At 48.6% G+C, this 26,033-nt stretch overlaps 2 protein-coding genes across 2 annotated transcripts in view; one reads left to right on the top strand and one right to left on the bottom strand.

The window, feature by feature from the left end:
* Positions 1-495: 495 nt before the first annotated feature.
* Positions 496-12,462, top strand: SASH3 (SAM and SH3 domain containing 3). The gene is made up of 8 exons (XM_063084357.1): positions 496-552; positions 7,524-7,619; positions 8,001-8,147; positions 9,563-9,704; positions 10,930-11,078; positions 11,224-11,433; positions 11,587-11,737; positions 12,272-12,462. Exons 1-8 carry the CDS (start codon positions 496-498, stop codon positions 12,460-12,462), a joined length of 1,143 nt encoding a protein of 380 aa, XP_062940427.1.
* An 8,094-nt stretch (positions 12,463-20,556) lies between these two features.
* The window catches only part of ZDHHC9 (zinc finger DHHC-type palmitoyltransferase 9), a 37,812-nt gene continuing 32,335 nt past the window's right edge, over positions 20,557-26,033 (bottom strand). Inside the window, exon 9 of the mRNA XM_063083464.1 lies at positions 20,557-23,791. Within this exon, the coding sequence (XP_062939534.1) occupies positions 23,675-23,791 (117 nt within the window). The 3' untranslated portion in view covers positions 20,557-23,674. The remainder of the gene's footprint in view (positions 23,792-26,033) is intronic.

Consider the following 26,033-nt stretch of genomic DNA (forward strand, 5'->3'; position numbering starts at 1 on the left):
GCAACTTGACCAGGAACATTGATACAACAGACAAAGAGAGTCCAAATTCTAGTTTCTGGATTCTAGTCAGTGAGATAAAGGGCTTGAGTCGTCCATATAGTGTCAAGTTGATTGGTCATCTCCTGAGAGATGAAACAGAAGGACTGATGATGATTAACATGAGACGACAAGGTAGGGACTTTTCTCTGATTGTTCAACCCAAGAGCCGTCTGCATCAGAATCTCTGGAGACTGAAGCTGGGACTTCCTTCCTCCCTAGGGGCCAGCAGGGGCTGCAGTTGCTGTAAGAGCAGGTCACGTGGCAGGGCTTCCTGTATGCTGCTGCCGCCCGGTGTCCATGGCCCGCACCCCAAGCTGCCACTGCAGCAGTCACAGTGGCAGCTGGAGGCTCGGTCCATGCCGTGCCCCCTGGACAGCACTGGTGAGGCTGAGCAAGAGGCCTCAGCATCTTGACACCTAGGAGAGCAGGGACGGAGTCTCCTCAGGGTGGAGGACCATGCTGCGCCGCAAGCCCTCCAACGCCAGTGAGAAGGAGCCCACTCAGAAGAAAAAGGTGAGAACATCTTTGGGAACCCACTCCATCCTTACCTCCTCTGCTCTCTCGACCCATCCCCTCCAGGGCTCTTAGAAGTGGGAAGGGCCAAAGGTCATATGCTGAGTCTGTAGGTGAGGGCCATTCTCCCAGAGGGCAATGGGACAAGGGTCCAAAAATTACTAGAGTAACAGAAGTACAGAAGAGATTTAAAATTCTGGAGTGACAGAATTATAGAATAGACTCTTAGAAGTCTAGAGTTACAGAATTCAACCCTACAATGATGGGATAAAGACCTAAAATTAGGGGCCAGAATCCAGGACTAGAATTCGAGAATTACAAAATACAATGTTCAAGTTGAATCTAAAGACTACACTTAATTCTCTGTCCCCTGCATTGGTCCTGCCACCACTTCTACCCAAGCATGGCCTCTCAGAAGCCATCTCCCTCAAAGGGCCCCGCTGGGCCACCCAGCTTGGAGCCATGATGCTCCAGGGCCCCCACCCTTCAGCCGTGGCCCGGACCTTGCCCGCTCAGCTCAGCTCTGTGGCAGCTCCCAGGCCCACTGGCGATGGGACCTGAGGTCATTTCTAGACTTGGGGGAAGGGGCCTCTGAAACTTCAGTGGGATGCAGAGGCCATAAGGTTCTTCCCAGGCAGGGAGAAATTGTGCATGAGGAATGAGAAATGAAGCTGATGGGATGGCAAGCAGGAGTGATGGCTGAGGAGGGAAAATTCAGTGCGGAGATTTTAAGGCCAGGAAGAAAAGCAGCTGTCATGGATAGCTGAGGTATTCATCTTCCTGGGGCAGAGGCAGGACTAGAAGTTTCCTTGAAGGTTCTGCCAGATCTAGGTTTCTCTGATTGGATTTGAGGATTTCTAGACTTAATTCTTTAACTCAAGTGTAGGATTCTTCCAGGCAATCAGCAAATACTTCTCGCACATCCAGCAAGACCATCCCAAAGCAGGCCTGAACCAGACCCAAAAGGCCCAGGCCAAGGTCTGGGGCTTCCAGGCCCTCGCTGTACCCTGCCAGTTTTCCCTGGAGCTCAGCCCAGGTGCCCTATGGGGGAGCTCCCTTGTGAAGGGAGCAGCTCCCAGGTGTAGGCACAGGCAGCTGAAAGACTAAGCCTCAGGGCACTGGGGTGTGCATCCTGCCTCATCTCTCAGGTTCTGGGGTAGCTGCCACTTCCGGCAGTACTCTCCCCACCCCAGCTGCTTCTCTAAGATTGCAGTGGTGGTGGGCAGGGGAGGGGGACATTCATGAATCTTCACACGGTCTCTGTCACCTCAGTCAAACCCTGCACGGTGCTAGGCCCAGCAGGCCTGCCATTGGCTGCCACTGCTCGGCAAGTGGGGCCACTTCCCTTAGCTCTCTGCCCAGTGGGGGTGTGAAGCAGAGTCTGCTCTACAGACACTGCTGGGCGCCAAACCACAAGGGAGCTGAGCTGGAGGAAAAAGTCCGAGAAAGAGCTGACACTTTAACCCTGGGACCCTGTGCCACCTCAGGCAGAGGTGCCTAGGGGCACGCAGAAGCCAGAAGAAGTCCCCTTCTTCTTTTCCAGCTTCAAATACCCAGATTCTGCATTTGGCAGGTGGGCCTCTGGGATTTCCCCCAGGCTCTCCCAGGAGAAGCAAGGCCCATGTAGGCACTCTGAAGTCCACGTCTTTTAAGGGCGAGTAGTCCAGGCACACCCCAACCACCCCTGCCAGAGCCTGTGCCAGCCTCCAGAGCCAAGACGAGCTTGCCCCCACTCACTCTCCAAGCCCCACGCTGTGGAAATGCCATTAGAAAAGCCAGGTATCCGGAAGGTAGAGACAGCATCTTTCCCAGGCCTGGAGGCAGTGGCCTAGCCCTGTCACTGCTGGCATGATAACCTTGGGCAAGTCCCTTCCCCTTAGAAGCTGAGGTGACATGGTGGTGGGGAAAGCACAAAGGCAAGGGAGGCATCTCGCTCCTGCCCCTGCTTCTCCTCCTGGGCTGCCAAGTGGAGAGTGTGCCGGGAGGGGACAGGAAAAGTTGGAATCCTACCACATTCTAGCTATAGGACCTTGGACAATTCATTGACTTTCTTTGGGCCTCAGTTTCCTCATCTCTGAGAAGAGGGATAAGTCCTGATCTGCCCACCTCAGGAGGTTGTACGATTACCTGGAACAGTAGATGTGAGAGTGTTCTGTCGCATGTGTGCTATAGGCATGGGTGCGGGTAGGGACACAAGGCAAAAAAGAACGAGCCATGGTCCCAGCCTTGAAGTAGACAAAACGAGACTTAATAGCACTATTAAGGGAGGAATCATCGGTGCCAGGCACTGTGCTGTGCACTTTACCATCTCTTAGCTCACTGATTCCTCATGACAACCCTGCGAGGTAGGGGCTGATATTTTCATTATCCCTAGTTCACACCTGAGGCTTAGAGAGGTGAAGCGACGTGCCAAAGGTCACACAACTTGTAGGCCTCAGAGCTAGGATCCAAGCCAAGATTTGTCTGACTCCAGAGTTTTAACCTCTTTTCTCTCCACTCTCTTGTGCCCCTACTGATCTCAAAATCACTAGAAGAGTCTGATGAGCATAAAAGATTCAACCCAGAGGCCTGTGGCATGAGTGATCTTCCAGCCAGAAGAGCAGAGGAGGGAGCAGGCCCTTCTGGATGGTGGGGTCAGGACATGGCACCTACTGTGGATCAGGAAGGATTGGGGGAGCCCCAGGTCAGGCAACATACCCCTTAGGTGCCCTTTGGAGATTTTCACCTCCTTCAAATTCTCGCTCTGCATTCCCTTTGATCTGATTTCACCCAAAGGCCAGTGCTGGGGTGTAGGAATTGGAAAGGTGTTTGTCTTGGACTCGCCTCCCCTAAGGATGATCCTAGCCCACCACACGCCCACTTTCCACCAACCCCAGACCTCCCACCAGGAGAAATGGAGAAGATCTAGGCTCCCTTTAGAGGGTTCAACTGGTCCCTCTTCCCAGTCTCTTTCTGTCCCCAGACCTGGCACGCTGCTCGCCCCACAGCCCCCTTCCTAGAGCATACCTCTAGCATAACACCCCCAGCATGCACTTCATATTTCAGTAGCTCCTCATGGCCCACAGGGTAGTGCCCAAGTGCCTTGGCATGGCTGCCAAGGGCCTTCCATGACCTTTTCTGCTCCACCTCCCACCATAGCCACCTGTGCTAGGAACGTCCCTAACTTTCACTCTTGTTTAAACCCTTCCCAGCTCCACCTGGCGACATCCTGGCTCCCCTGCTTGGCCCAGCTCAAACGCATCTCCTCCACGAAGCCCTCCTGAGCCCTTCCTCCTCCACGCTCCCACCTGCTCTCCTCATAGCTCCACTGAAGCACCGCCCGCAGCCAGCATTGCATTCGATCCACTTCCATACCGGGAGGTGGGGGGTTGGGAGGACAAGAGCATGGGCTCTGAGGTGTAATGAGCACAGCAACATGCACAGACTTCTAGAGTCACAGACCTGGGTTTGAACTCCTGCTCTACCTTCAACCAGCTGTGTGACCCTGCCTAGAATACTTCCTTTCTCCACACCTCAGTCTCCTCTGCTGTGAGGTGGGGATGTGACATGGGGTCGTGGTGAGGCTGAAGCAAGCTGGCACCCATGAAGCACTTGGCAGTGTGCAGGGCACACGGAAGTGTCCGACCCCTTGTTGCTGGACTCCCACATACGCAGAGGCCAGGCCTGCAGCTCATCTGAGCTCCAGGTACAATGAGCTGAGAGGGTGGTTCAGTGATGCCTGGGGAAGGCCAAGTTTGCTTACGAAGCAGAGGAAGAAGACACCTACTGGGGCAGTGAGAGGCTCTGAGGGGTGGTCAGGAGAGGATTTCTGCAGGAGTGCTGCCTTTTAACCTGGAGTTGAGACCTTTTTATTGAAGTCTAACACCCCTTCAGAGAAAAGCATAAATCATAAGTGCACCACTCTGAGTTTCCCTAAGCGAGCATCCCATGCAGGCAGCACCCAGATCAAGAAACAAAACACTTCCAGAGGTCCAGAAGCTTCCCTCCTGCCCCTGCCAGTCACTACACACCCCCTTTCCCCAAGGGTAACCACTATCCTGACTTCCAACAGCACAGATGAGTTCTGCTGGGTTTTGAACTTTATGGAGGTGGACCCATATACTCTTTGGTGGCTGGCCCCTTTTGCTTGACAGTATATTTGTGGGACTCATCCATATCATTGGGGAGAATTGTACTACCTCATTGTTGAGTACTATTCTCTTGTATGACTCTGCCACAATTAATTTCTCCATTCTACAGTTGATGGGCATTTGGGTTATTTCCAGTTAAATTGGAATTTGAAGAAGGGGAGAAACTATGGTTGACAGAGAGAGAGGCAGAGCATTCCAGATGTGGAAATGCCAGGATAAGAGTCGGAAGGTGGGTGGCAGGAAGGCTGAGCATAGACCGACACTCTATGGTGAGGGACTGCTGTGTCAGGCAATGTTCTAAGCCTGTGTGAGCACCCGCTTGTCTCAGCTCCACAGCAACCACATGAGGGAGGTGCTTTGGTCTTCATCTTACTGCTGAGGAGACAGAAGTCTAAAGAAGTTAAATAACTTACCCAGCTTTACACAGGTGGGCAGTGGCAGAACCAAGATGTGACCCCTTGCCGCCTGATGCCATGTGAAGGAAACGAGGTTCAGAGAGGTTAGATAACTAGCCTAAGGTCACACATCCCAGAATTGAACTCGTCAGTGTCTGATACAGAAACGTGGCTCTTTCCGAGAGGCCCACATGTTCCCCTTAGACATGAAAAAGGTATGGTACCACCTCGCCCGCCAGGCAGGACTCCCAGGAAGTCCTCACCACAAAGGGAGACAGGCAGGAAACCCAGACAGCCTTGAGGATTCAACTTGTCCCTAGGGAAGGCGGAGCATCTCTGACCGAATGGCAGTCAGGATGTTCGGGGCTGCCTCTGAAACCAGGTGAGAGGCCTGGGCAAAGGCCACCCTGGCCAGCCTTCACCCTTGATCACCCAGAAAACGTGTGTTAGTCCTTCCACTCCCTGGGCTGTGGAGCAGCCAGCTGGGCCCAACCCTCAGCACCACCAAAGGTAAAGCTGGGATAGAGGGGCCCTCACACGAGGGCCTCAGACAAAGGCCCCTCCTCCCAGCCTCCAGACTGCAGATTAATGACAGGAAAAGGCCTCGGAAAGGAGCTGCAATTAGAGGGCGGCTGCGCAGTGAGTTTACTCTTCCCCAACAAAGCCTATGTCCGGCCCCACGCCTGCCCTCCTGCTTGCCTTCCAGCCACGCCAGTCCCTGGGGCTTCAGGGGCGACTCTTTGGTCTGCAGACCAGGCTGAGAGGTGATGGAGAGAAGGCCACAATAGGCTCTGTTGGCCCATAAATAGCAGCCCAGCCTGCCCTCCTTGGGCCCAGGCCAGCCCAGTGCCCACCCTCTCTCTGTTCCCTCTTTTCCATGCAATAAGAGGAGGAAGTTATCCAGGCAGCTGCATCCTAGCCATACAAGAGGAGGAAATAAATGGATGGTGGAGGAGAGAAAGGGAGAGAAACAGGAAAGAATACTGGGAGGGAAAACCGAGGAAGGAGGATGGAGGAGATGCATGGGAACCAGAGCAGTCACTCCACGATCACACGTTCCCCTCTGTATGCCCACTTACAGCCCCCTCTTCCAGCTCCCCAATGTAGCACAGAGGAGGCTTTCTGACTGTGGCTGCATGTGCCCCACCCATGATGGTGCTAGTGTCTGCTTGGCCTGACCGCTAACCTAGTTTCTGGTAAACTCCCTTTCTGTGCCCTCTAGGAACGTGTGGCCCCTGGTCCCCAATTGCTGACTTTGGCTTTGTTCAAGATCCAAGAGTGCTAAACTGCTCCACCGCAGTCCCCAGGAGTTGGGGCCAATTGTGCGTGTGTTGGTGGGCAGGTGATAACGCTCCTGTCCTGGGAGGGTTGTCACTGAATACATACCCACTTTAGTAGGAAAGAGGATGTGAAACCTTCAGCTTTGTGTGGGTTTGGGGCTTCAGTTCCTCACGTCTTTATCTCGGGTGTCTGCAGTCTATCCTACTCCATCTGTCTGGCCATCTGTGAACCCTAGTTCCTGTATGTATCTTCTGGTCTTAATTGTTTATCTTGATACAGGCTCAGCCCCAACTTTTTGTGTCTAAGGCCTGCCCCCTCACCTGCCTTGCCCTGGCTTTTGCCTGCTATCTTGGCATGTGGATGTGTATACAGTTAAGAAATCTCATTTCCTGTGAATAGTCTAGTCAACACAAACAATAGGTCATGCATAATGGTCCAAACACCGGCCTACATCACAGGTGCCAGCTCATCACATTGGTCGCTAAGGTTAAAAGCTGAGATGAATAAAGAGAAAATGGCAGCTTTCTCTTACTAAATTAACTGCAATCATTTATTTGTGTCCCAAATCTGTGAGCACCTTCTGTAAGACTCTACTATGATTTTCCAGAAAGTGTCAGGCTGTGTCTTGCTGGCTTCTGGCCAGATTGTCTTGCTCTTCTTGGGACACAAATTCATCAGGTTGGACGCCCCCACATGTTTTCTGTGATGGGAGACCATGCCTACAGCAGGTCCAAGGTGTGAAAGCCAGCGCTGCAGGGTTTGGGAGGGATTTGCTCTCAGTTAAGTAACTGTGATGCTCTCATATGTGCTGGGGGATGTCTCTAGCAGCAGAAATACGTTTACGCTGACTCATTTAGTCTTTCACTCCAGGCCTCTGGGGACCAAACTTCAGGTACTGGTGGAAATTTGGACTCAGTCTGAGGTTTGACTTAGGTCTGAGGCTCCTGAGGCCAGGAGCTTGGTCGATGGCCAGGGTTAGGCTGATGAACAAGATAAAGCCAGGTAGCTCCAAGAACATCTAGGCACTTCATCTCATTAGCCCTGGGCCTTCAGGGCACATGTGGCTCTGCCCAGCCCTGCGGGCGGAGTGTTGGGAGGGAGAAGAACGGGTCATCCTGACAGCCATTTTAGCACCACTTGATTGCAACACCTCTGCTTTTTCCAGCTCTCCCTTCAGCGCTCCAGCAGCTTCAAGGATTTTGCCAAATCCAAACCCAGCTCCCCTGTGGTGAGCGAGAAGGAATTTAATCTGGATGATAACGTGAGTTTCAGAGCCTCCTTTGGGGATCTGGCTGCAGTCTCGGGGTGGTGGGGTAGGAGTGGGAGGAAGGAGGGGGAAGAGGAGATATGATTGTTGAGGCAAAACCTCCTTTAACACAGAAGGCCCAGCTCTCCTGCACACCAAAATTCTGGGCCCCAAGCACTCACCTGCATTCTTTTCAGTTACGAATTAAATGGAAAATTAGTTACAAATTGATATGGCTGAGGACAAGGCTGGGGCTAAAGGGGGAGGAAATGTATGGTGTCCTCTCAATCCCATGCCCTTTGGCCTCTGCCGTGACCCAAAGGCCTCATTTTGCCCCAGGTTCTGGACCCAGGCAGGGTTACCAGGGTCCCTGGGCCTCCTCTTTTGTTGTCACAGATTCCAGAAGATGACTCAGGTATCCCTACCCCAGAGGATGCTGGAAAGAGTGGCAAAAAGCTGGGGAAGAAGTGGAGGGCAGTGATTTCCCGAACCATGAACAGGAAGATGGGCAAGATGATGGTGAAGGCCTTGTCAGAGGAGATGGTGAGGCCCAGGGATCCAGGGAAGGGGTTGGGGTCAGGGTGTGAACATGACCACCTTGGCAGCCTCTGCTCAGGCCTGAAGACCCTATTAAATGCAAGAAGGAAGGTCCCCTGGGACAGGACAGGGAGCTCACTGTCAGCCACGGACAGCACAGCCAGGCATAGTCCTGAGGGGGCAGGAGGCTGGCTGGGAAGGGGCAGGGTTCGAGGAGGGATGAAAGTCTGGGAAACAGAAGCTTCCTTCGAAGGCAGGCTGGAGGGGAGGGGCCAGCTGAAAGGGAGTTGAGATCACCTGAGGCAAAACCATCCACCTCAAAGCTTTGCCTGAAACTAGCCCCTGGGATTGGGAGGGCTGATTCAAAGAGGATCGCTATGAGAGAAAATAGAGAAGGCTGGCTTTGGCCCAGGGAGGATGACACGGACGGCTGTGGGGCAGGCAAAGCCCAGCTAGCTTATCACACAGTGAGTCTGGTGTGCTTGTGGCTCGTACAGGAGGCACCGAGGCAGTGGTGGGCTGGAGTTGGCTTGGACCAGCTGGTGAGAGCCAGCAGTTGGTCACATGGTCACGAATTTTGTAAGCCAGTTGTTACATACAACCATTATTAAAAATCAAATTATATAAAGCCACAAATAAGTACACTCTATTAAAAGCAAAGGTAATCCACTAAATCTCCAAAACTCATCCCCTTCTTCATTCTTGCGCTACCTCTTACTCTTACCTCTGTTGTTGAGGTTGTTTGCGTCTGTAGTATCTGCGTGGGAAAATAGACAACTCTGTCCAGTGACCTCAAGATGACAGCTCGTTGGCAGCCATGGTGGGGAGTATCTACAACAGGAATTGGCAAACGCTACAAATCCTTAGGGCTTTTGTTCGCAGAGAGCCAGTTGTTAAACAGTTACCTGGGCACTGAGGCGAGGCGAGACAAGGTGAGGTGAGGTGGGAGGAGCTCTGGAGTCAGGCCACTTGGCTGTAGGTTCCCATGGGCCTTGGTAACATCTCTCTTCATCGGCAAGCTCAGGCCAACCACAGCACTCACCTTCAAGTGTCATTGTGAGGATGAAGTGAGACGGCAGGCAGGCCCGGCACACAGGAGCACAGGCAGAAGTCCTCCGCAGTGCCATTCATTGTCTGCCTCACTGTACCACAGCAGTGGCTCTGGGCCAGGCTCTGCCACCATGGCCTCTTCTGCATGGACCTCAGCACTTGACACTGACAAAGCACATTCACACAGCACCCTGGTTGGGCCTTATTCTGTGAGGTAGGCAGGGCAAGGACTGTCATTCCCGTTTTCACACAAGATGAAACCAGGGCCTGGAGAGTGTCATTCAGACCATAAGTGGCAGAGCTGCACTTGGGGCTGCCCCCATGTGCATCCTGCAAGGCTGCTCAGGTCTTCCTGCCTACCCTCGCCACAGGGAGACACTCTGGAGGAGGGCTTAGCCTCCCCAACGTCCCCAGAAGGCAGCCTGGACAGCCCCGGCCCTGAGAAGACGGTGCTAGCCTTTTCAGAGCAGGAAGAGCGGGAACACTTGGCGCTCAGCCGCCAGGCCTCGACGGGTGAGTTGGGGAGGTGGGGGGACACCTGCTGAATGTGCTGGAAAGGGCTGGGTTAGGGCTGTGCCTGAGGGCTGTCTGGAGCGGGTTACGAGAAATGAACATTTACTGTTTGCCTGCTGGGAACTTTCCCAGCCGTCTTCACATTAAATCTCAACAGCAACCTCATGGGCCAGTGCTATCACCCCTACTTGATTGATGTGGATACTGCAGCTCAGGGAGGTTAAGTGACTTGCCCAAGGTGACCCAGTCTTGAACCCAGATCTGCCCTGGAGGAGCTGCCACTGGCTGTCCCCAGGCCCCGGAGGGGCTCAAGGGCAGAGGAAGAGCTCTTTCCTCTTGGACCAGCCTGTCTCCACCCTTCCAAGGGGAGCTAGATGCTCCCCAGGCCTCTGACATCCCAGGCTCGAGTGGGGTATAGGGTCTCCAGCTGTGAAGAGTCAGCCTCATGGACCCCAGACCTTGGTTTGCAGAGCTCGGGGTGCCATTTGGCATCTTCTAGAAATCTGTGGGGCTGGACAAGAGATTCTGTGCCCAGAGAAGGGGCTAGGGGCTTTCTCTGAGGCACCAGAAGAGGCACCAACTTTCTCGCCTCTCGGGCCCATTCCAAGGTTCCTGCTCTTTCCCTTGCTCCACAGACATCTCCCTACCCCCAACTGAAAGCCATTTAAGATACCCATCATCCTACCTTTTCAAGGGAGAAAGAGCCCATCTGAATTACCGTGTGACCTTGTCACTAAACACTGAGTCCTATTACATAGAGAAAGTAAAATAATGCCGGGTGTGGCTTCCTGGGTGGAAGGAGCACTGGAGTGAGAGTCAGGAGACCTGGAGTCTAATGGACCCAGTGCTGCTAATTCTGAGGTGAGAGGCCTTGGGCAGTTCACTTAGCCTGTCCGGCCTCGGATTTCCTCATCTGTTTATTGGGGCGTTGGCCCAGCTGGTCTTAAGAGGCCTTCGCAATTTGCCCTATCTTTGGTCTGAGCCACTTCTTCTGTTGTAAACTCTTCTCAAGTCTGAGGCCCCAGAGGTGAAGCCATGCTCCCACAGGGTGGCCAAGGGGATGGGTCAGAACCCCTTCTGCAGTGTGAGGCTTGCCAGAGCCTAGCTTTCCTCCCCAGGGTTACGCCTGGGTTTTCTAGACAGATCCCCTGGAAGGCACCTGCTGTGCATTGCCCCAGCTGATCTGGGACAAAGGTGAGCCTCCTCCCTGCCCCATCTCCTGCAGGCAGTGAGCTCTGCAGCCCCAGCCCAGGCTCTGGCAGCTTCGGGGAGGAACCACCTGCCCCCCAGTACACAGGGCCCTTCTGTGGCCGGGCACGAGTCCATACCGACTTCACTCCCAGCCCCTATGACCACGACTCGCTGAAACTGCAGGTAAGGCTGGCATCTGGGCCCCTCTGGAGCCAGGCAGGCTGCTCCCATGCAGGAGGCTGGACTGAGCCAGTGTAGGACAGTGTCAGTAAAGGCCAAGGGGCCACCCCTTCTATCTCCTCTGCTTTCCTCTCCTCTCCCCCCACAGAAAGGAGATATGATCCAGATCATTGAAAAGCCACCCGTGGGCACGTGGCTGGGCCTGCTAAATGGCAAGCTGGGCTCTTTCAAATTCATCTATGTGGATGTGCTGCCTGAGGAGGCTGTGGGGCCTGCCCGCCCCAGCCGCCGACAGAGCAAGGGCAAGAGGCCCAAGCCTAAGACTCTGCACGAGCTGCTGGAGCGCATCGGCTTGGAGGTTTGAGCTTGGACCTGCAGTAATATCAAGGGAGGCACACTTGCCCCTGGGATGGGGACCAGGGAATGACAGTTATGTGTGTGTGAACGGGGGGAGGTCCTAGGCAGGGGTGGCTTGTAAGCAGCCGTGCTGGTGGCCCACCCCTGCCTACAGGAGCATACGTCCACCCTGTTGCTCAATGGCTACCAGACACTGGAGGACTTCAAAGAGCTGCGGGAAACACACCTCAATGAGCTGAACATCATGGACCCACAGCACCGGGCCAAGCTGCTCACAGCTGCTGAGCTGCTGCTGGACTATGACAGTGAGTGGCTCAAGGAGCGGGGTGGAGGGTGGGTGTGCCCCCTGGCTTTCCAGAGAGGGGAGGCCTGCCCTGTCCCTGACCCCTGAACACACTATGCCCCGGGGCCCCTCTGCAGTGGGAAGGCACTTTCAGGGAAAGTTTGTAGGGGGAAGGGGTTATAGGAATGATCAAGCCCAACCCCCCTTTGAATCAAAGGGGAGACCGGAGGCCAGAGAAGGTAAGGCATTCACCCGAGGCTTCAAAGCTGGGTAATAACAGAGCCAGGATTCCAGCCCTGGTTGCCTGGCTCCAGCTTAGTGCCAAAGAAGTTTGAGCTCCCAGGCCATGGAGCTGGCCTGGAAACAACTTCCACCTGCTTCTAAGCTGGAAGTGGTGGGAAGAGGGCCAGGGTGGAGGCGGATACCCAGAGGGAGAGACTGCCTATAGCCGACTTCCCAGGTCCCTACCCTGATAACGGGGCTCCCCGGGGATTCTAACCCCACAGCTAAGGACCAAGCCCCCCCATACTCTGTCTCCTTGCCTCACCCCTGGCAGCTGGCAGTGAGGAGGCAGAAGAGGGTGCCGAGAGCAGCCAGGAGCCAATGGCACACACAATGTCAGAGCCCAAGGTGGACATCCCACGCGACTCCGGCTGCTTTGAGGGCTCGGAAAGCGGGCGCGATGAGGTGGAGCTGGCGGGCACCGAGGAGCAGCTGCAGGGCCTCTCCCTGGCCGGGGCACCTTGAGGTGGAGATGGTGCAGGCTGAGGCTGGGCCCAAGCTATAAAGGCTGCAGTGATGGGCCCCACCTCCCGTGGCGGCCCAGGCCCAGAGGACTGGCACCAAGCCTGGCCCTGCTTCCCCAGGGGCACTTAGGGCCACAGAGGCTGGACCAAAGCCCTATAGGCTCAGCAGGAGTGGATGAGGAGCCGCCCGAGGGCATATCCCTCCTGCCCAACCCCCTCCCTCCACCAGAGACTGACAGCACAGCCCCTCCCGGCACCGCCTGCCAGGGCCATGGCCACGGCCACAGCAAGTAGGGTGCAGAGGGACCCTGCTCGTGTCCCTCACCACCAAGGCCCCCAAACCCTCCTTGCCCCACACCACCTACCCCTGTCACAGTGCTCCTAAAAAAGGGGGCCAAGCCAATGTTTCAGGTCAGTGTTAACACCCCAGGGAAGCTGGCCATTTGAAAGGACTCCTGTTAATCATGGATGGATCCAGATTTCCCTAAATAAGGTTTGAAGCCACATATACTATTCCCACTTTCCTTCTCCTTAACTTTCTTAGAGGTTTGGCCACTAAATTACCGCGAGACCTGAACCAAGTGCCTTCCCCTTAGGACTTGTTGGAGTTAGAATGGGTAGTCACTGAAGGCCTTGCCAACTCTGACATTCTGTGACATTGTCTGCTCTCCTGTTACTGTGGACCTGGACACCAGTTGGGTTTACTGAGGGGGCCGGAGGGGCCTCAGGCTTTCAAATGAAATGGCTCCTCCTGCTCATCCATTTCATCCCTCTCCATGTAACTCAGGCCAAGCTGCAACTTCCCCCAGCTTAAAACAATGCCTGTACCTCACACGATGTGTACGCGCCCTTTCATTCCTGGCCCCTTCAAACAAGACTGTCCGCGAGGCTGATGGCAAATGTTCAGACCTGGCTTCCCAGGACAGAACTGCCCTCAGAAGCCAGATGCAGGTCAGGGTCCAGACTTGGCCACTTGTGTGGGTCCTTACAAGCAGAGAAAGCACTAAGCTTGACACTGGGGAGTCAGCTACCCCAACTTTGCTTTGCCAATGGTTTTGATGTACCCTGAGCTCCTAGAGAAAAGGAGACTATCTATTGGTAGAGGCCTCCCTTGACCCCAGTACCAAGTCTGTGCCCTGAATCTCCAGAGTAGCCTTCCCTGGTGCCCAATTGGCCTGGGGACAAACAGTACCCACTAACTACATCTAGGACTGCCTGCTTAGTGGACACACTTCTCGAACTACTACCAGGGACTATGGTAAAAGCTAGCTTTGGGGAAGGGGTTGAATGTAAATATGAGGGGGTGGAGGGAGACAAGTTGGTAGCAATAAACATGGGTAGAATTAAATACTGTCTCCAGTTATCTTTCCTACAGAGGGTTAGAGGGAGGGACAGACCAGTCTCCTTCAAAGCTGGCCTCAGCAAAATGTCCTTCCGTTGTCCTTTCAGGGCCATCTTTCCCCTCCCTGAAGATGCTCAGAGCCCTTGACTCTGCTGAACTAAAAACTACAGTCCAAAACACTAGCTGGCTCTGCCCTTCTCTCCAACCAGCCTTCCTCAGAATAGGGCTCAGGCTCCTTTGGCCACAGGCCTCGCTGGGGCCGGGGGTGGGGGGGCGTGGAGGGCAGGTAGTTATTTCTCTCTTCCTATAAATGTTCACTTTAACAAGAGAAGAAGTGTCCAAGAGGGGGAAATTTGAGTTCGGTGGGGCCTTTCCTCTGAGGGCACCTCTTCCTGGGCCCCACACTGTGCCCACTAAAGCTGCGCCATCTCCTGGGAGGTGAGACGAAGATGTCGACCCCTGGTTTCCTTTCGGTTTCTGCCAGCATTAAGTGCATTAGGGAGGGCACACTAGAGTGAGAGCTACCACCAGAGTGAGGATAAGGCCACTCTGCTCCCAGGCCTTGTTCTCAGTTGCACTCATCCTACTGCCCTTAGTGACCATGGTGTCAGGAAACTGCGAGCATTGTCCTCACCAAAGAAACAAGAGTCTTAGCCTCAAAGTCCCAAGGGTATTGAATGCTGCCATTTAGTGAGAACCTACACATGTGCCAGCCATATATTTATATATATTATCTCATATGATCCACACAGTGTCCCCCTGGGGTAGGTACCATTATCACCCCAATTGACAGAGGAAGAAACTGAGGCTCAGAGAGGTTGAAGAAGTTGACTAGGAAGTTGCAGGGCAAGGAGTGTGCCCAACTTCAGAGCCCATGCTCTTTTAACCCCTATACCACATTGCTTCTCCCAAGGCCTTGTCTTTCCAATAAGCTTTCAAAGGCCCTAGGCCCTTCAGAGGGCAATCTGACCCTTTGAGCCAGCCAGTCCTCTTCTAGGATCTGATCTACAGAAGGAGCCACATAAGTGCACAAAGATATATGGACGAAAACATTCACAACAATGCTGTCCGTAATAGTAAAAAATTGGAAACACCACAGATGGGGAATTAGATACATTATGGTTCGTTCGTACAACACTGTGCAGCCATTAAACATGATGCTGTAGAACAATATTTAATGACATCAGGAAAACCTTTTTTTTTTTATTCTTTGATTTTAAATTTTAAAATTATACAAATAATGTACAAACATTTTTGTGTAAAAGAAATCCATGCTATGTCAGGGGAAAAGCAAGTACTAAAACATTATTCATATAGTGATTCCATTTTTATTCAAGAAAAAGAAAACATGCACACTGAGTAAAGACTGGAAAGATCTGCTCCAAATGGTTACCAGTGGTGATCTTATGAGAGGAGTTGGGTGGGACTGGGGAAGTGAGGGAAAGAAGTGTTCACTTTCTACGCCCTAGTTCTATTTGAATTTCAGAAGTACCTATGACTTTTATATCTATGAAAAAAGAAACAATATTTCAATTTTTGAAAAAATAAAATTAAATTAACAAACAAATAAGACCCAAGCTTCTGGCCTCCAATATGGAGTAGCAATGAAGTCATTATCCTGCTGCCTTTTGGCACCAGCTTCTGGAAGGATGGGGGTGGGAGTGAATAATGCCCAAAGTGCTTAAAAAATCCAAAAAGCCCAGGGTGCCTGGGCCCCCATCAGAGGGGATTCCTAAACCTTTTTAAACTTCTGGGTAATGTCTATCTACTAGCTCTAAGCTGTGGAAAGAAAAATATCAGAAAAATGATGCTTGAGATGCGTGAGAAAATGATGTTTTGAAATCCTCCCCTGCCCTGCAGAGGAGGCCAGGGGTGGTAGCATGTGTCAGAGCTCTGGGCTCCAGATTGGCCTGTAGGGTGATTAGTGGCTGAAGGCAGCTGTGCAAGGGCTCTAACAATCACAGGAGTCTGGAAAGGGCAGGCGAGGAGGGGCAGACCACAGGCCAGGGCCTCAGGGGCCATCAAGGCAGTGCTGAGCTCCCCAGCCAAAACTCCTCCTCTAGGCAGGGCTGTCAGAACCTCTTGTCCAGCCCCACGGACTTCTAGAAGATGCCAAGTGGGACCCTGAGCTCTGCAAACCAAGATCTGAGGTTCAAGAGGCTGACCCTTCACAGCTGGAGACCCTGTACCCCACCCAAGTCTGGGATGTCAGAGGCCTAGGGAGCTGTAGCCTCTAGCCCCCCTTGGAAGGGTGGGGACAGGCTGGTTCAAGGCCCCTCCAGGTCCTGGGAGCAGTCAGTGGAAGCTCCTCTGCGGCAGGCAAAGCTTAGCACTTAGGAGCTTGGGCTGACCCAAGTTCAAGTCCTGGCTCTGTCACTCACTAGTTGGGTCACCTTAGACATATCACTTTACCTCCTTGAGCCTTGGTTTCTCCATCAATAAAGGGAAGATAATAGTACTAGTCCCATGGGACTGTTAGGAAGATTTAATGAACTGGTGTATGTAAAGTATTTAGCACAATATGCAGCACAAAATAAATGCTCAATGAATGATAATGTGTCTGATCGCCTCAATTTGCACCACCCTTCTACTCCCATTTCACTCCTTTCAGGCTCTTCTCACCTCTGACCTCTAGTCAGTTCAGTGACCAAGAGCAAAAGCTTTGGAGTTTAACCAAAGTGTTTTCAAATTCTGGTTCCCCCAGTTACTTGTTACACAACTTCAGGTAAGTTACATACACATACATTTCTTTTCTGAAAAATAGGGATAATGATCTAATAATACCTACCTCTTGGGGTCATTAGAGAAATAATGAGATAATTCATATAAAGCTCCTGGAACACAGTAACAATAAATGGCGGCTATTTAACCTGTTTGTAACCTCCAGTGCGCTGAGCTCAAGACGGCATAAAGGCCATGTCCATATGTGCTTGTCTGTAGACTACTTGGCATTAGGGCCTGCCATGGCCCAGAGACAAACTGACATCCAAGCCCCCAGGAGGTGCTGGGATTCAAGGGTAGAGGGTGCCCAGAGAGGCTGGCAAGGACCATCTGAGGGGCCTGAGGCAGCCTAGCTCTGTCCGGTTCACAGTAAGACGATCAGCCCTGGGCATAAGACTTACGTTAGACAACTCCCTTGCACTTCCATGGGATGCTAGAAGGAAGAGGATAAAGGCCAGATTCAAGCAGAGTTCAAGTCCAGCCAGCTCCCCGCCAGTTCAGATTTAGAGCCACCTTCCTCCTCTCCTTCCCACCAGGGGAAGCAGCTGGAGGCACTGGACATCTCAGCTGAACTCTCTCCCTTCTCACTCTCTGCCTCTGTTTCACAACCTTACTTTAGACTACCCCAGGCATGTTCTGATCAGCTCCCCCAAAGGCCTCTACAAATTCCCTCTCCTGTTTCCCAAGCCCGATGGCACCATGATGTGATACATGGCACTGAGGCCCCAGCTCCTGCTAGTCAGCTTCCAACTTCTCACTCACACAGCTCTGCGCCCAGGCTTTTCACAGAAGTGGAGGCTGCAGCTGGGCCATGAGAGACCAAGGGCATTGAAACAAAAGCTAAGAGAGGTTTTTTTAAGGGGGAAAAAAAAAAAACAAAAAACAAACAAAAAATCCACTAATCACCATGGTCTCAACAAGGCCCAACACCTTCCCCCCTCCAAAGTCAGGAAATTCAGGATGAAGTATGAGGTTTCCCAGCTGGGGAAAAGACCTGGCTCTCCCACCTCTCCTTCACAATAGAGGTTACCCTGGCTTCTCACACAACGTCGGCCACATTACATATTACTCAGCCAACAACACAATCAAGTGGGAAGGAACTGCCTCCCCTCTAGACCCAGCCAAGACTCCTCAAATCAGGAAGGACCTAAATCAATGGAATTCTATAGCACTTGATATGTAGGCTTCACCTTTTCCTATAACTTCACAGTGACCAATATAGCATTTGTATACCATTGCCTCTGGGACCTGCCAGGGATAGCATCAGAAAGAGCCCAGGGCAATGGCCCTCATAAAGGGACAGCCAACTGGACTGTGGGAACCTGGTAATGCAACTTCCTGACTTTCTGTGCTTAAGAACCCCCACCATCAGTTCAACCTAAGTTCAGGGGTCTGGAAAGAGATTTAAGAGATTTAAGTTTAAAACAAAAATTCAACAACCACCCCCATCTCAGCTCAACTATATACAGTCAGCCCTCTATATGCCTAAAATGGAGAGATCAGTAATATCAATCCAAAACAATTCAAGGATTGCATTGCTGACCACATACAAATACTGTAATTCTAAAATCACTGGCAATGCAATTTCTCCTAAAGTTAACCCTAGCATGTGGTCAGTTTTCAACAAGTGTTTACTGAATGTTAAATAAATGAAAGGTTCATTTCATTCAAGTGACATCTAAAATTATTCAAACTCATATCTGCCTACACCTGCTTAACAGAGGGGCAGGGGGTTATGCCGGAAAGCTGTCTGGATTGGGAGTCAGTAACTGTCTGTGTGACCTTGGCTACATTACAGTACTTCGTATGGAGAGAGAGACAGGAGAGAGAGAGAGAGAGAGAGACAGCAGCATAGACTACGTGAGCAGTATGTTCCTTTCAGCTGTGTTGTTCACCAGAGCATATATTTTATGACAAATAATCATTATGTCTCCTATCTGGGTGCAAAACTCCAACCCTTTTAATCCAGTTGGAAGAGCCAAATAGCTGAAGATGGGAAGTGGCTGGCAGAAAGGGCAGTAGGAAGGAGGGCTTGAAAGAGAAGGGGCATGGAATGTGTGGGAGGTCATTTTAGTCCATATTCCAGCATCATAAAACCACTTCTAAATCAAAGGCCCCTGCATTTCCTGGCCCAGGTGTAGTGTGTGAGTTCCAACTTCTAATTTATTAATCGATTAGAAAACCACTTAATACCAGAAGAAAAATAGAAAAAGGATTTGGACAGATAATTCAGAAGAAATACAAATGGCAATAAACATAAAGCAGAGGGGAGATAAAGAAAATGTTTAACCTGACTATTAACCAAAGAAATAGAAATGAAATGACATGAAGATACAGTCTACATCGACCAAATTTCCAAATGCTTAAATGAGATGTGCTGAAGCAGGCTCTCTGATACATTGCTGGCAGGACAAACAGAGACAGCCTTTCTGCAAAACAATTTGGCCATATTTATCAAGAGCCTTTAAAAGAGCATTCCATTTGACTGAGTAATCCCACTTTTCGGAATTTATCCTAAGGAAATAATCACAGATATGCCCATATAAAAGTATAAGGAAGCTCATCACAGCATTATTTATGATAATACAAAATGGGAAACTCCTAAATGTCTGACATTAGGGGGAGGGTTATGTACATGTTATGGAGTCATTAAGAAGTATTTTCAAATAATTTCTAATGATACGAAAAATACTAAGTTAAAAAAGCAGGTTTATATTTATAGGTGAATTCCAGTTATGTTTAAAAATTTACATGCACAGAAAAAAGACTAGAAATAAATACACCAAAAACATTAACAGTAATTATTATATCTTGGTGATGAGTTTACCAGTGATTTTTAAAAATCTTATTTTCCTGTACTTTCCTAGTTTTCAACAATTAGCTTGTATTACTCTCAAAATTTAAAAAGAGCACACTAAAGATATGAGGGGAAGGGGCTGTTTGTTTATTTTCTTTTTAAGCTATCCAAATTATTTAAAGATAGAAAGGGATCTTTGAGATAATCTAGTCCAGTGGTTCTCAACAATCCCTTAGTGTATACAATATTTTGTAAGGCACTCTTTGCCACCCTGAAATGAACTTCATAGTTAGTATAACCTGCTCAAACACATAATTTCAATTAGAGCAATATAATATAATAGCTACACTATAAAGGAGAAATAAAAGTAAAGAAATTTCTAATAAGATAATATGTATTTCAATATACAAACACCTGGGCAAGACTATACTAAAACATATAAAAAAGTAGTGAGATGCTTCCACCTATATGTAGAATCACTGTGAATGCATTCACTGCAAATGAAGACTCTACAGGTATGTCACACTGGCAACTTAAATACCCATAAATGGCATTGCCATCAGTGACACGATTTTCAAAAGTTGTGAACAGCTCCTAGTAAAGTTCTGAACAAAATAAAATACCATCTTCCCCCAATTTACACAGTTGTTGCATTTCTGGAAATTCAGAGTATATATTAAAACTGTGAGTTGGGCTTGCATCCTTTAAAACTAATGATATTCAGAGTTTTAGCCTTTGACAGCATTTCTAAAACCTGTCATGTAAGAACAGCAAGAGATCCCCAAAATGTATTCTCAAAACTGGCACAAGTGCTTTTTAAATTATTGGGAAAATGGCTCTTCTTTAATAGCACCAAGGTATGAGAAAAAATTATCATTTATTTTAAAACCATTTGCTATGATCCCTTTTTGATTTTCCCTAGCCTGGCCCCTGCCTCAGAAGCACAAAATGAACTGAGCTGGAAGAAAATGACGAACAGGGCCAAGCTACAGGGAAAGGGAAGGAGGCTAGGTTGCTAGGTTACCACTTGAGCCAATCCAAGTGGTCCCAGAGGGGTACCAGATACAGGACAGGTCCCTCTCTGCCCTACTAAGTTGAGGGCCCTCTCAAAGGAAGGAGGGCAAAAGGTGGAGGAGGAGAGCCAATCACTCACATTAGGCACAAGTAAAGAAATGAGGCAGAAGCACAGAAAAACAGACAGCCCTGTATTTCTAAAACCGTTCAAGTCTCCTTCATTAATTGGCTTCCCCTCAAAAGAAAGATTTCTTTATTAAGAAATACCAGAGAGTGAAAAACCCCCAACACATACACATTTGTAGGCTCACACAAAAGTGCAGAGATTTACATATTAAATTGCATTTGTTAGAAAATAGATTTAAAAACAATATACATTTTCCCCCCACAAAGTAAAGAGATTTGGTCAGTTGGAAAGGGGCCTCAGGGGTAAAGGCAGGATGGTATAGACAGGAAGAATGGACTTTAGCTGCTGTAGAATTAGAACCCACTTCTAATCCAACCCCACTCCTGGGGGGAAAAGCAAAGACAGAGATGATCTCAGCTAGGGCCAGCGAGGCTTCAGAGCCAACTGGATATAAAGAAATGGCCCAACATAGCCCAATTCCACCTGCCCCCAGGAGTTCTGGATCAGCGCCAACCATCCTGGCCTGGGAAGGTGGGGTGCATAGGAAGCTGGAGGAATGGGGAGGAAGGGGAGAGTTGGAGACAGTGTCAGCCCAACAATTTAAGGCCTTCCTCCTCCCCACCCCACTCTGGGAAAGATCAATTTTTCAGTCTCTCCTATAATCAGAACTCAGGCTAGGGACAGTCCCAGCTGGTGCATGGTATGAACGGGACAGATCTTCAGGCCACAGTCTTAAATACTAGATATATAATACTAAGTAAATAAAGAAGACTTATAAAGGACAAGAAAGAGGGCAGGGAGTATGAAAAAGCAGAAACTTTTTAAAAAGTCATTTCACACTAAAGATAAGAGATTTCCATTTTGACCCTTCACATCAGAAAGAGAAAGCTTCTCTGACTGACCTACAAGTCTGCAGGAGAGTGGTTGAGGTAAGTTGAGGGAGGAGAGAAATCCATCCTAGCCCAGGAGAGGAGATGGGCTGAGTCCTGACTAAAGGAGTTCATATGAGTGGCAGGTTAACTGTAAAAATCTAATAACTTCCAAACTCTCCAGGCTTGGCCTTGTTTTGAAATAAATAAAATCTGAGAGGAAAAAACTAAGAGAGAAAAAGAATGGGAAAGTAGAAACTGATAGGAGAGGAATGTGAGCCAGTCTCTCTCCCAATCTCTCTCTCCCTCAGGAATACTAAACTCAAATCCTGCTTCAAGGAAAATAGGAAGACATAGAGAAAAAATGGGGAGTGGCCAGATTTCATTAATTCCAATTAACTGGGAACAGTGAGATAGGTATTGGAAAGGGGTCTTGATTACAGACCATTTAAAAAGAAATATATACCATCACTTGTAAAAGATCATTAACAAAATATTTCCAAGGGGAGGCTCTGATGAGTCTGCTTTAATAACCAAGACTCATTTGCAATTAGCAGTAGCCATCTGCTTAAAAAAAATAGCCTAATAAAGACCTTGTTCTCTTAAATAAATATAATCCCCCTACCCTCCCGATCTTGTTCACATTACATACTGCCTTCAAAGGCCTTTCTTCATAATCCAGAATAAGATAAACTTCAGCCCAGAATGTAGAATAAGTCAATGGAGAGTTTGGGAGCTATCTCTTCTACCCAAGGGCACCCTGGAAAATGGAAGTATGGGTAGTAACAAGCAACCCTTTCCAACCCCCACCCCCACCCTATACACAAACACATTCACATCCCCAAGGTGGTTCTTGGAATGGAAGGGGGAAGGAGGAGGCAGGCAGTTTGCATTAGACACAGTTTAATTGCCTTCAAATAGATTAAAAGTTCTGGTTTGCACTTTCCCCCTCCCCATAAGTCATCCAGACAGAACCCTGGCTTAGAAAGAGAAGAACACAGGTGCTCTAGGAAATATAGCCACATATAATACATAAATCTTCTTCCCTGAAATAGAGCAGGTCCTGAGCAGAGCTGACTGGGGGCCACAGCCCACCCCCAGGGTGAAGTGGCTCTGGGACTCTGTCGGTGGAAGTGCTGGAAGAGCAGGGCTTGCAGGAAGCCCCCGGTGTGGTTACCATAGCCCGAGGTGGGCGGAGACCTTGGAGTGGGTTATCCGGGAGGGCAGCAGTGCTGGGCTTTCCCTCACTCAGCTGAGGCTTAATGGAAGTACTGGTTAGCCTTTTCTTTCTTTTTGTTTTTGTTTTTGTTTTTGTTTTGTTTTGTTTTGAGGGGACACAGAGGAAGAGGAGAGGAGAGCCTCTTTGTGCCTTGGTTTCCACATTTGTGCATTCAGGGCCTCAGCAGGCCTCACACAGGGAGTCTGAGGGGATAGTGTTTAAGTGAGCACTTGGGCTTCCTCTGAGGAAAAAGAACCACCAAAGTGCAGACTTTTATTACTGCCATTCCTGCTCCTAATGGGAGCAAGAGTCAAAAAAAATTAAAAGAGCTAATGAGAAAGGAGTAGAGATGAGACAGAGAGTGTGAGGGGCTATACCATTGGCATCTCATAAGTGCTTATTGAGAATGGCACAGGAATTAAAGTTTCTGGGTAGTCTACAAGAAATGTAAGTTGTTATCTCTACCACAACTACTTACGTATATCTAATGGGAAAAGAGTGGGGCTTGGGTGTTAGAGAGTGGTTGGGGGACAAAGGAGAAGCTACATGAATAAATACAACAAGTGGAAGGTACCTGCCCCATTCCTAAAAGGATTAGCTGGCAATGCTGGCACTTTGTAGCCAGGGGAATCCTCCAATCTCACTCTCCATCCTCATCATTCTGAAGGCCCCAAGAACCCAGTTAGGATTCCCTGGCTAGAGGTTCCTGTTACTGCCTCTGGACTTGGGACATGCAGCAGCTTGAGACAATTTGAGCCAGTCCCAAGAACCTTTAGCCCCAGAATGAAAGCAATGATCCCAAGCAGAGAGCTGGGACCTGGAGGGAAGAGAGAGAGGAGTCCAGGGGAGTGGCTGAGGCCATGGAAAACCAGTGCCAGGCCCAAGAGACTCATTTATCCAGTTACCAGCGGTGACTGACATCTTCACCAGAAATAAACTTTTTTAAAAAATGTTTTATAAAAGCTTGCAGCAAGAAAATGCCAGTGTGCAATTGAGTAACTAAAGACCAAAGAAAGACCGTAAGATGGACAGCTTACTTGCTCTCTGTCTCAGGTTTTATCTTCTCCCATGAAATTTCTCATAGCATTAATTAAACACAAACAAAAGTCTTTTCTATAGATAGGCTACTTCTCAGCTTCAGTCACCTCCTGTGGTGGCTCTGGGGGCTCTGGAGGTGGCATCTCTTCGGGAGTGTTAGTGTCCTCCGGAATCTCATTTGAGTTCAGATGTTCTGTTGGGGCCTGAGAAGGAAAAGATATCAGACTCAACACAAAGCTCTCCCTTAAAATCCAAATGCAGATAATCCATAGACACTGAACTCGTCTTCTGAACCCCTTAGCCACAATGATGCTACAGATATGCAGCCACCAACATCAAAGTCAGAACCAAGACCAGGCTATCGTCTTCTCAGCAGAGTGCACTTGAAGTTTATTTGAGTTCTACCCTTAAGTGTCTATTGTGGACAAATTTTCCATTATTACTCACAATAATAATAATAGGAAGTACAAATAATCACACAGCACCCCCCCACATACACACACACCACTCCTTCACAACAGAATGTTTTGCTTGTCTAACAAGGCCTGACCCAATGGTTCTCCAGTCTGGTTTCTGCCCTAACACATAGCTAACTAGAATAGTGATTCTAAACCAAAGAAGGTGGGATGTCAAAATCTTCAGATGATCATATATGGTTTGAAAATGCTCCCTAAGTGATTTTCAAATATCACCCTTCCCCACATTCAACTGAGAATCACTAACCTAGATTGTTATGATTTAAAACCAGACTCATCAGAAAAATGATATTCAAAATGATGACAGTAATATATAAACATGGATTTGCTGTACTTCAAAAAGAAAATTCAACATTTAGGAAGGCAAAGCAGAGAACAATTATCTACCTTACAAAAAGCATTAACTTAATAGTAGGATTCTATTTGAAAACAAAGTTCAAGTCTACTAAAAATATATTAGAACTAATAAACAAGTCTGGCAAGGTTTCAGAATACGAGATCAATATCTGAAAATCAATTGTATTTTTATACACTTCCAATCAACAATCTGAAAATGAAGTTAGGAAAACAATTTCATTTACAATAACATCAAAAATAACACTTACGAATAAATGTAACAAGAGTATAAAACTTAAACTCAGAAAACTACAAAATATTGTTAAAAGAAATTAAAGACCTAAAGAAATGAAAAGACAGCCCATGTTAATAGCTCGGAAGACTTAATCTTCTTAGAATGGCAGTGTTCCCCAAACTGATCTATAGATTCAATGCAATCCCCATCAAAATTCCCACTGGCTTCTTTGCAGAAATTGACAAGCTGATCCTAAGATTATATGGGAATTTAAGAAACCTAGAATAGCCAAAACAATTGTGAAAAAGAAGAATAAAGTTGGAAAACTCACATTTTCTAATTTCAAAACTTACTACAATGCTAAAGTGCTAAAGTAACCAAGACAGTGTGGTACTGGCATAAGAACAGACATATTGATCAATAATATAGAACTGAGAGCTCAGAAACAAACCCTCACATTTATAGGCAATTGATTTTTTGACAAGGGTGACAAGACAATTCTATGAAAAAAGAATAGTCTTTTCAACAAATGGTACAGAGACAACTGGACATCCACATACAAAAGATGTGGACCCCCTACCTCATACCATACACGAAAATTAACTCAAAATGGATCAAAGACCTAAATGGATCAAAGAGCTAAAACTATAAAACTCTTACAAGAAAACAGAGGTATAAATCTTCATGGCCTTGGATTAGGCAACATTTTCTTAGATATGACACCAAAAGCACAAGCAACAAAAGAACAAAATAGATAAATTAGACTACATCAAAATGTAAAACTTTTATGCTTCAGAAGACACCATCAAGGACTGGCCCGTGCACTAGACAAGGATGCCCACTCTCACCACTCCTATTCAACATAGTGTTGGAAGTACTAGCCAGAGCAATCAGAGAAGAGAAGGAAATAAAGGGCATCCAGATTGGAAAAGATGAAGTCAAACTGTCCCTGTTTGCAGATGACATGATCCTATATATCGAACAGCCTAAAACCTCTACAAAAAAACTGTTGGAATTGATAAATGATTTCAGCACAGTAGCAGGATACAAAATCAACACACAAAAATCAGTAGCATTTCTTTTCTCCAATAGTGAACATGCAGAAGGAGAAATCAAGAAAGCTTGCCCATTTACAATAGCCACCAAAAAAATAAAATACTTAGGAATTGAGTTAACCAAGGAGGTGAAAAATCTCTATAATGAGAACTACAAACCACTGCTGAGAGAAATTAGAGAGGATACAAGAAGATGGAAAGATATTCCATGCTCTTGGATTGGAAGAATCAACATAGTGAAAATGTCCATACTACCCAAAGTGATATACAAATTCAATGCAATCCCCATCAAAATTCCAAAGACATTTTTCTCAGAAATGGAAAAAACTATTCAGACATTTAT

This window comes from Cynocephalus volans, chromosome X (genome assembly GCF_027409185.1).
Source record: "Cynocephalus volans isolate mCynVol1 chromosome X, mCynVol1.pri, whole genome shotgun sequence".
Taxonomy (NCBI): domain Eukaryota; kingdom Metazoa; phylum Chordata; class Mammalia; order Dermoptera; family Cynocephalidae; genus Cynocephalus; species Cynocephalus volans.

What these genes read in the sequence shown, in the direction of transcription:
- SASH3 (XM_063084357.1), top strand. Translation starts at nt 496, where the DNA reads ATGCTGCGCCGCAAGCCCTCCAACGCCAGTGAGAAGGAGCCCACTCAG. An exon ending in CAGCCGCCAGGCCTCGACGG is followed by an intron (nt 9,705 to 10,929) that starts GTGAGTTGGGGA and finishes CATCTCCTGCAG; the next exon opens with GCAGTGAGCTCTGCAGCCCC. An exon ending in GCTGCTGCTGGACTATGACA is followed by an intron (nt 11,738 to 12,271) that starts GTGAGTGGCTCA and finishes CACCCCTGGCAG; the next exon opens with CTGGCAGTGAGGAGGCAGAA.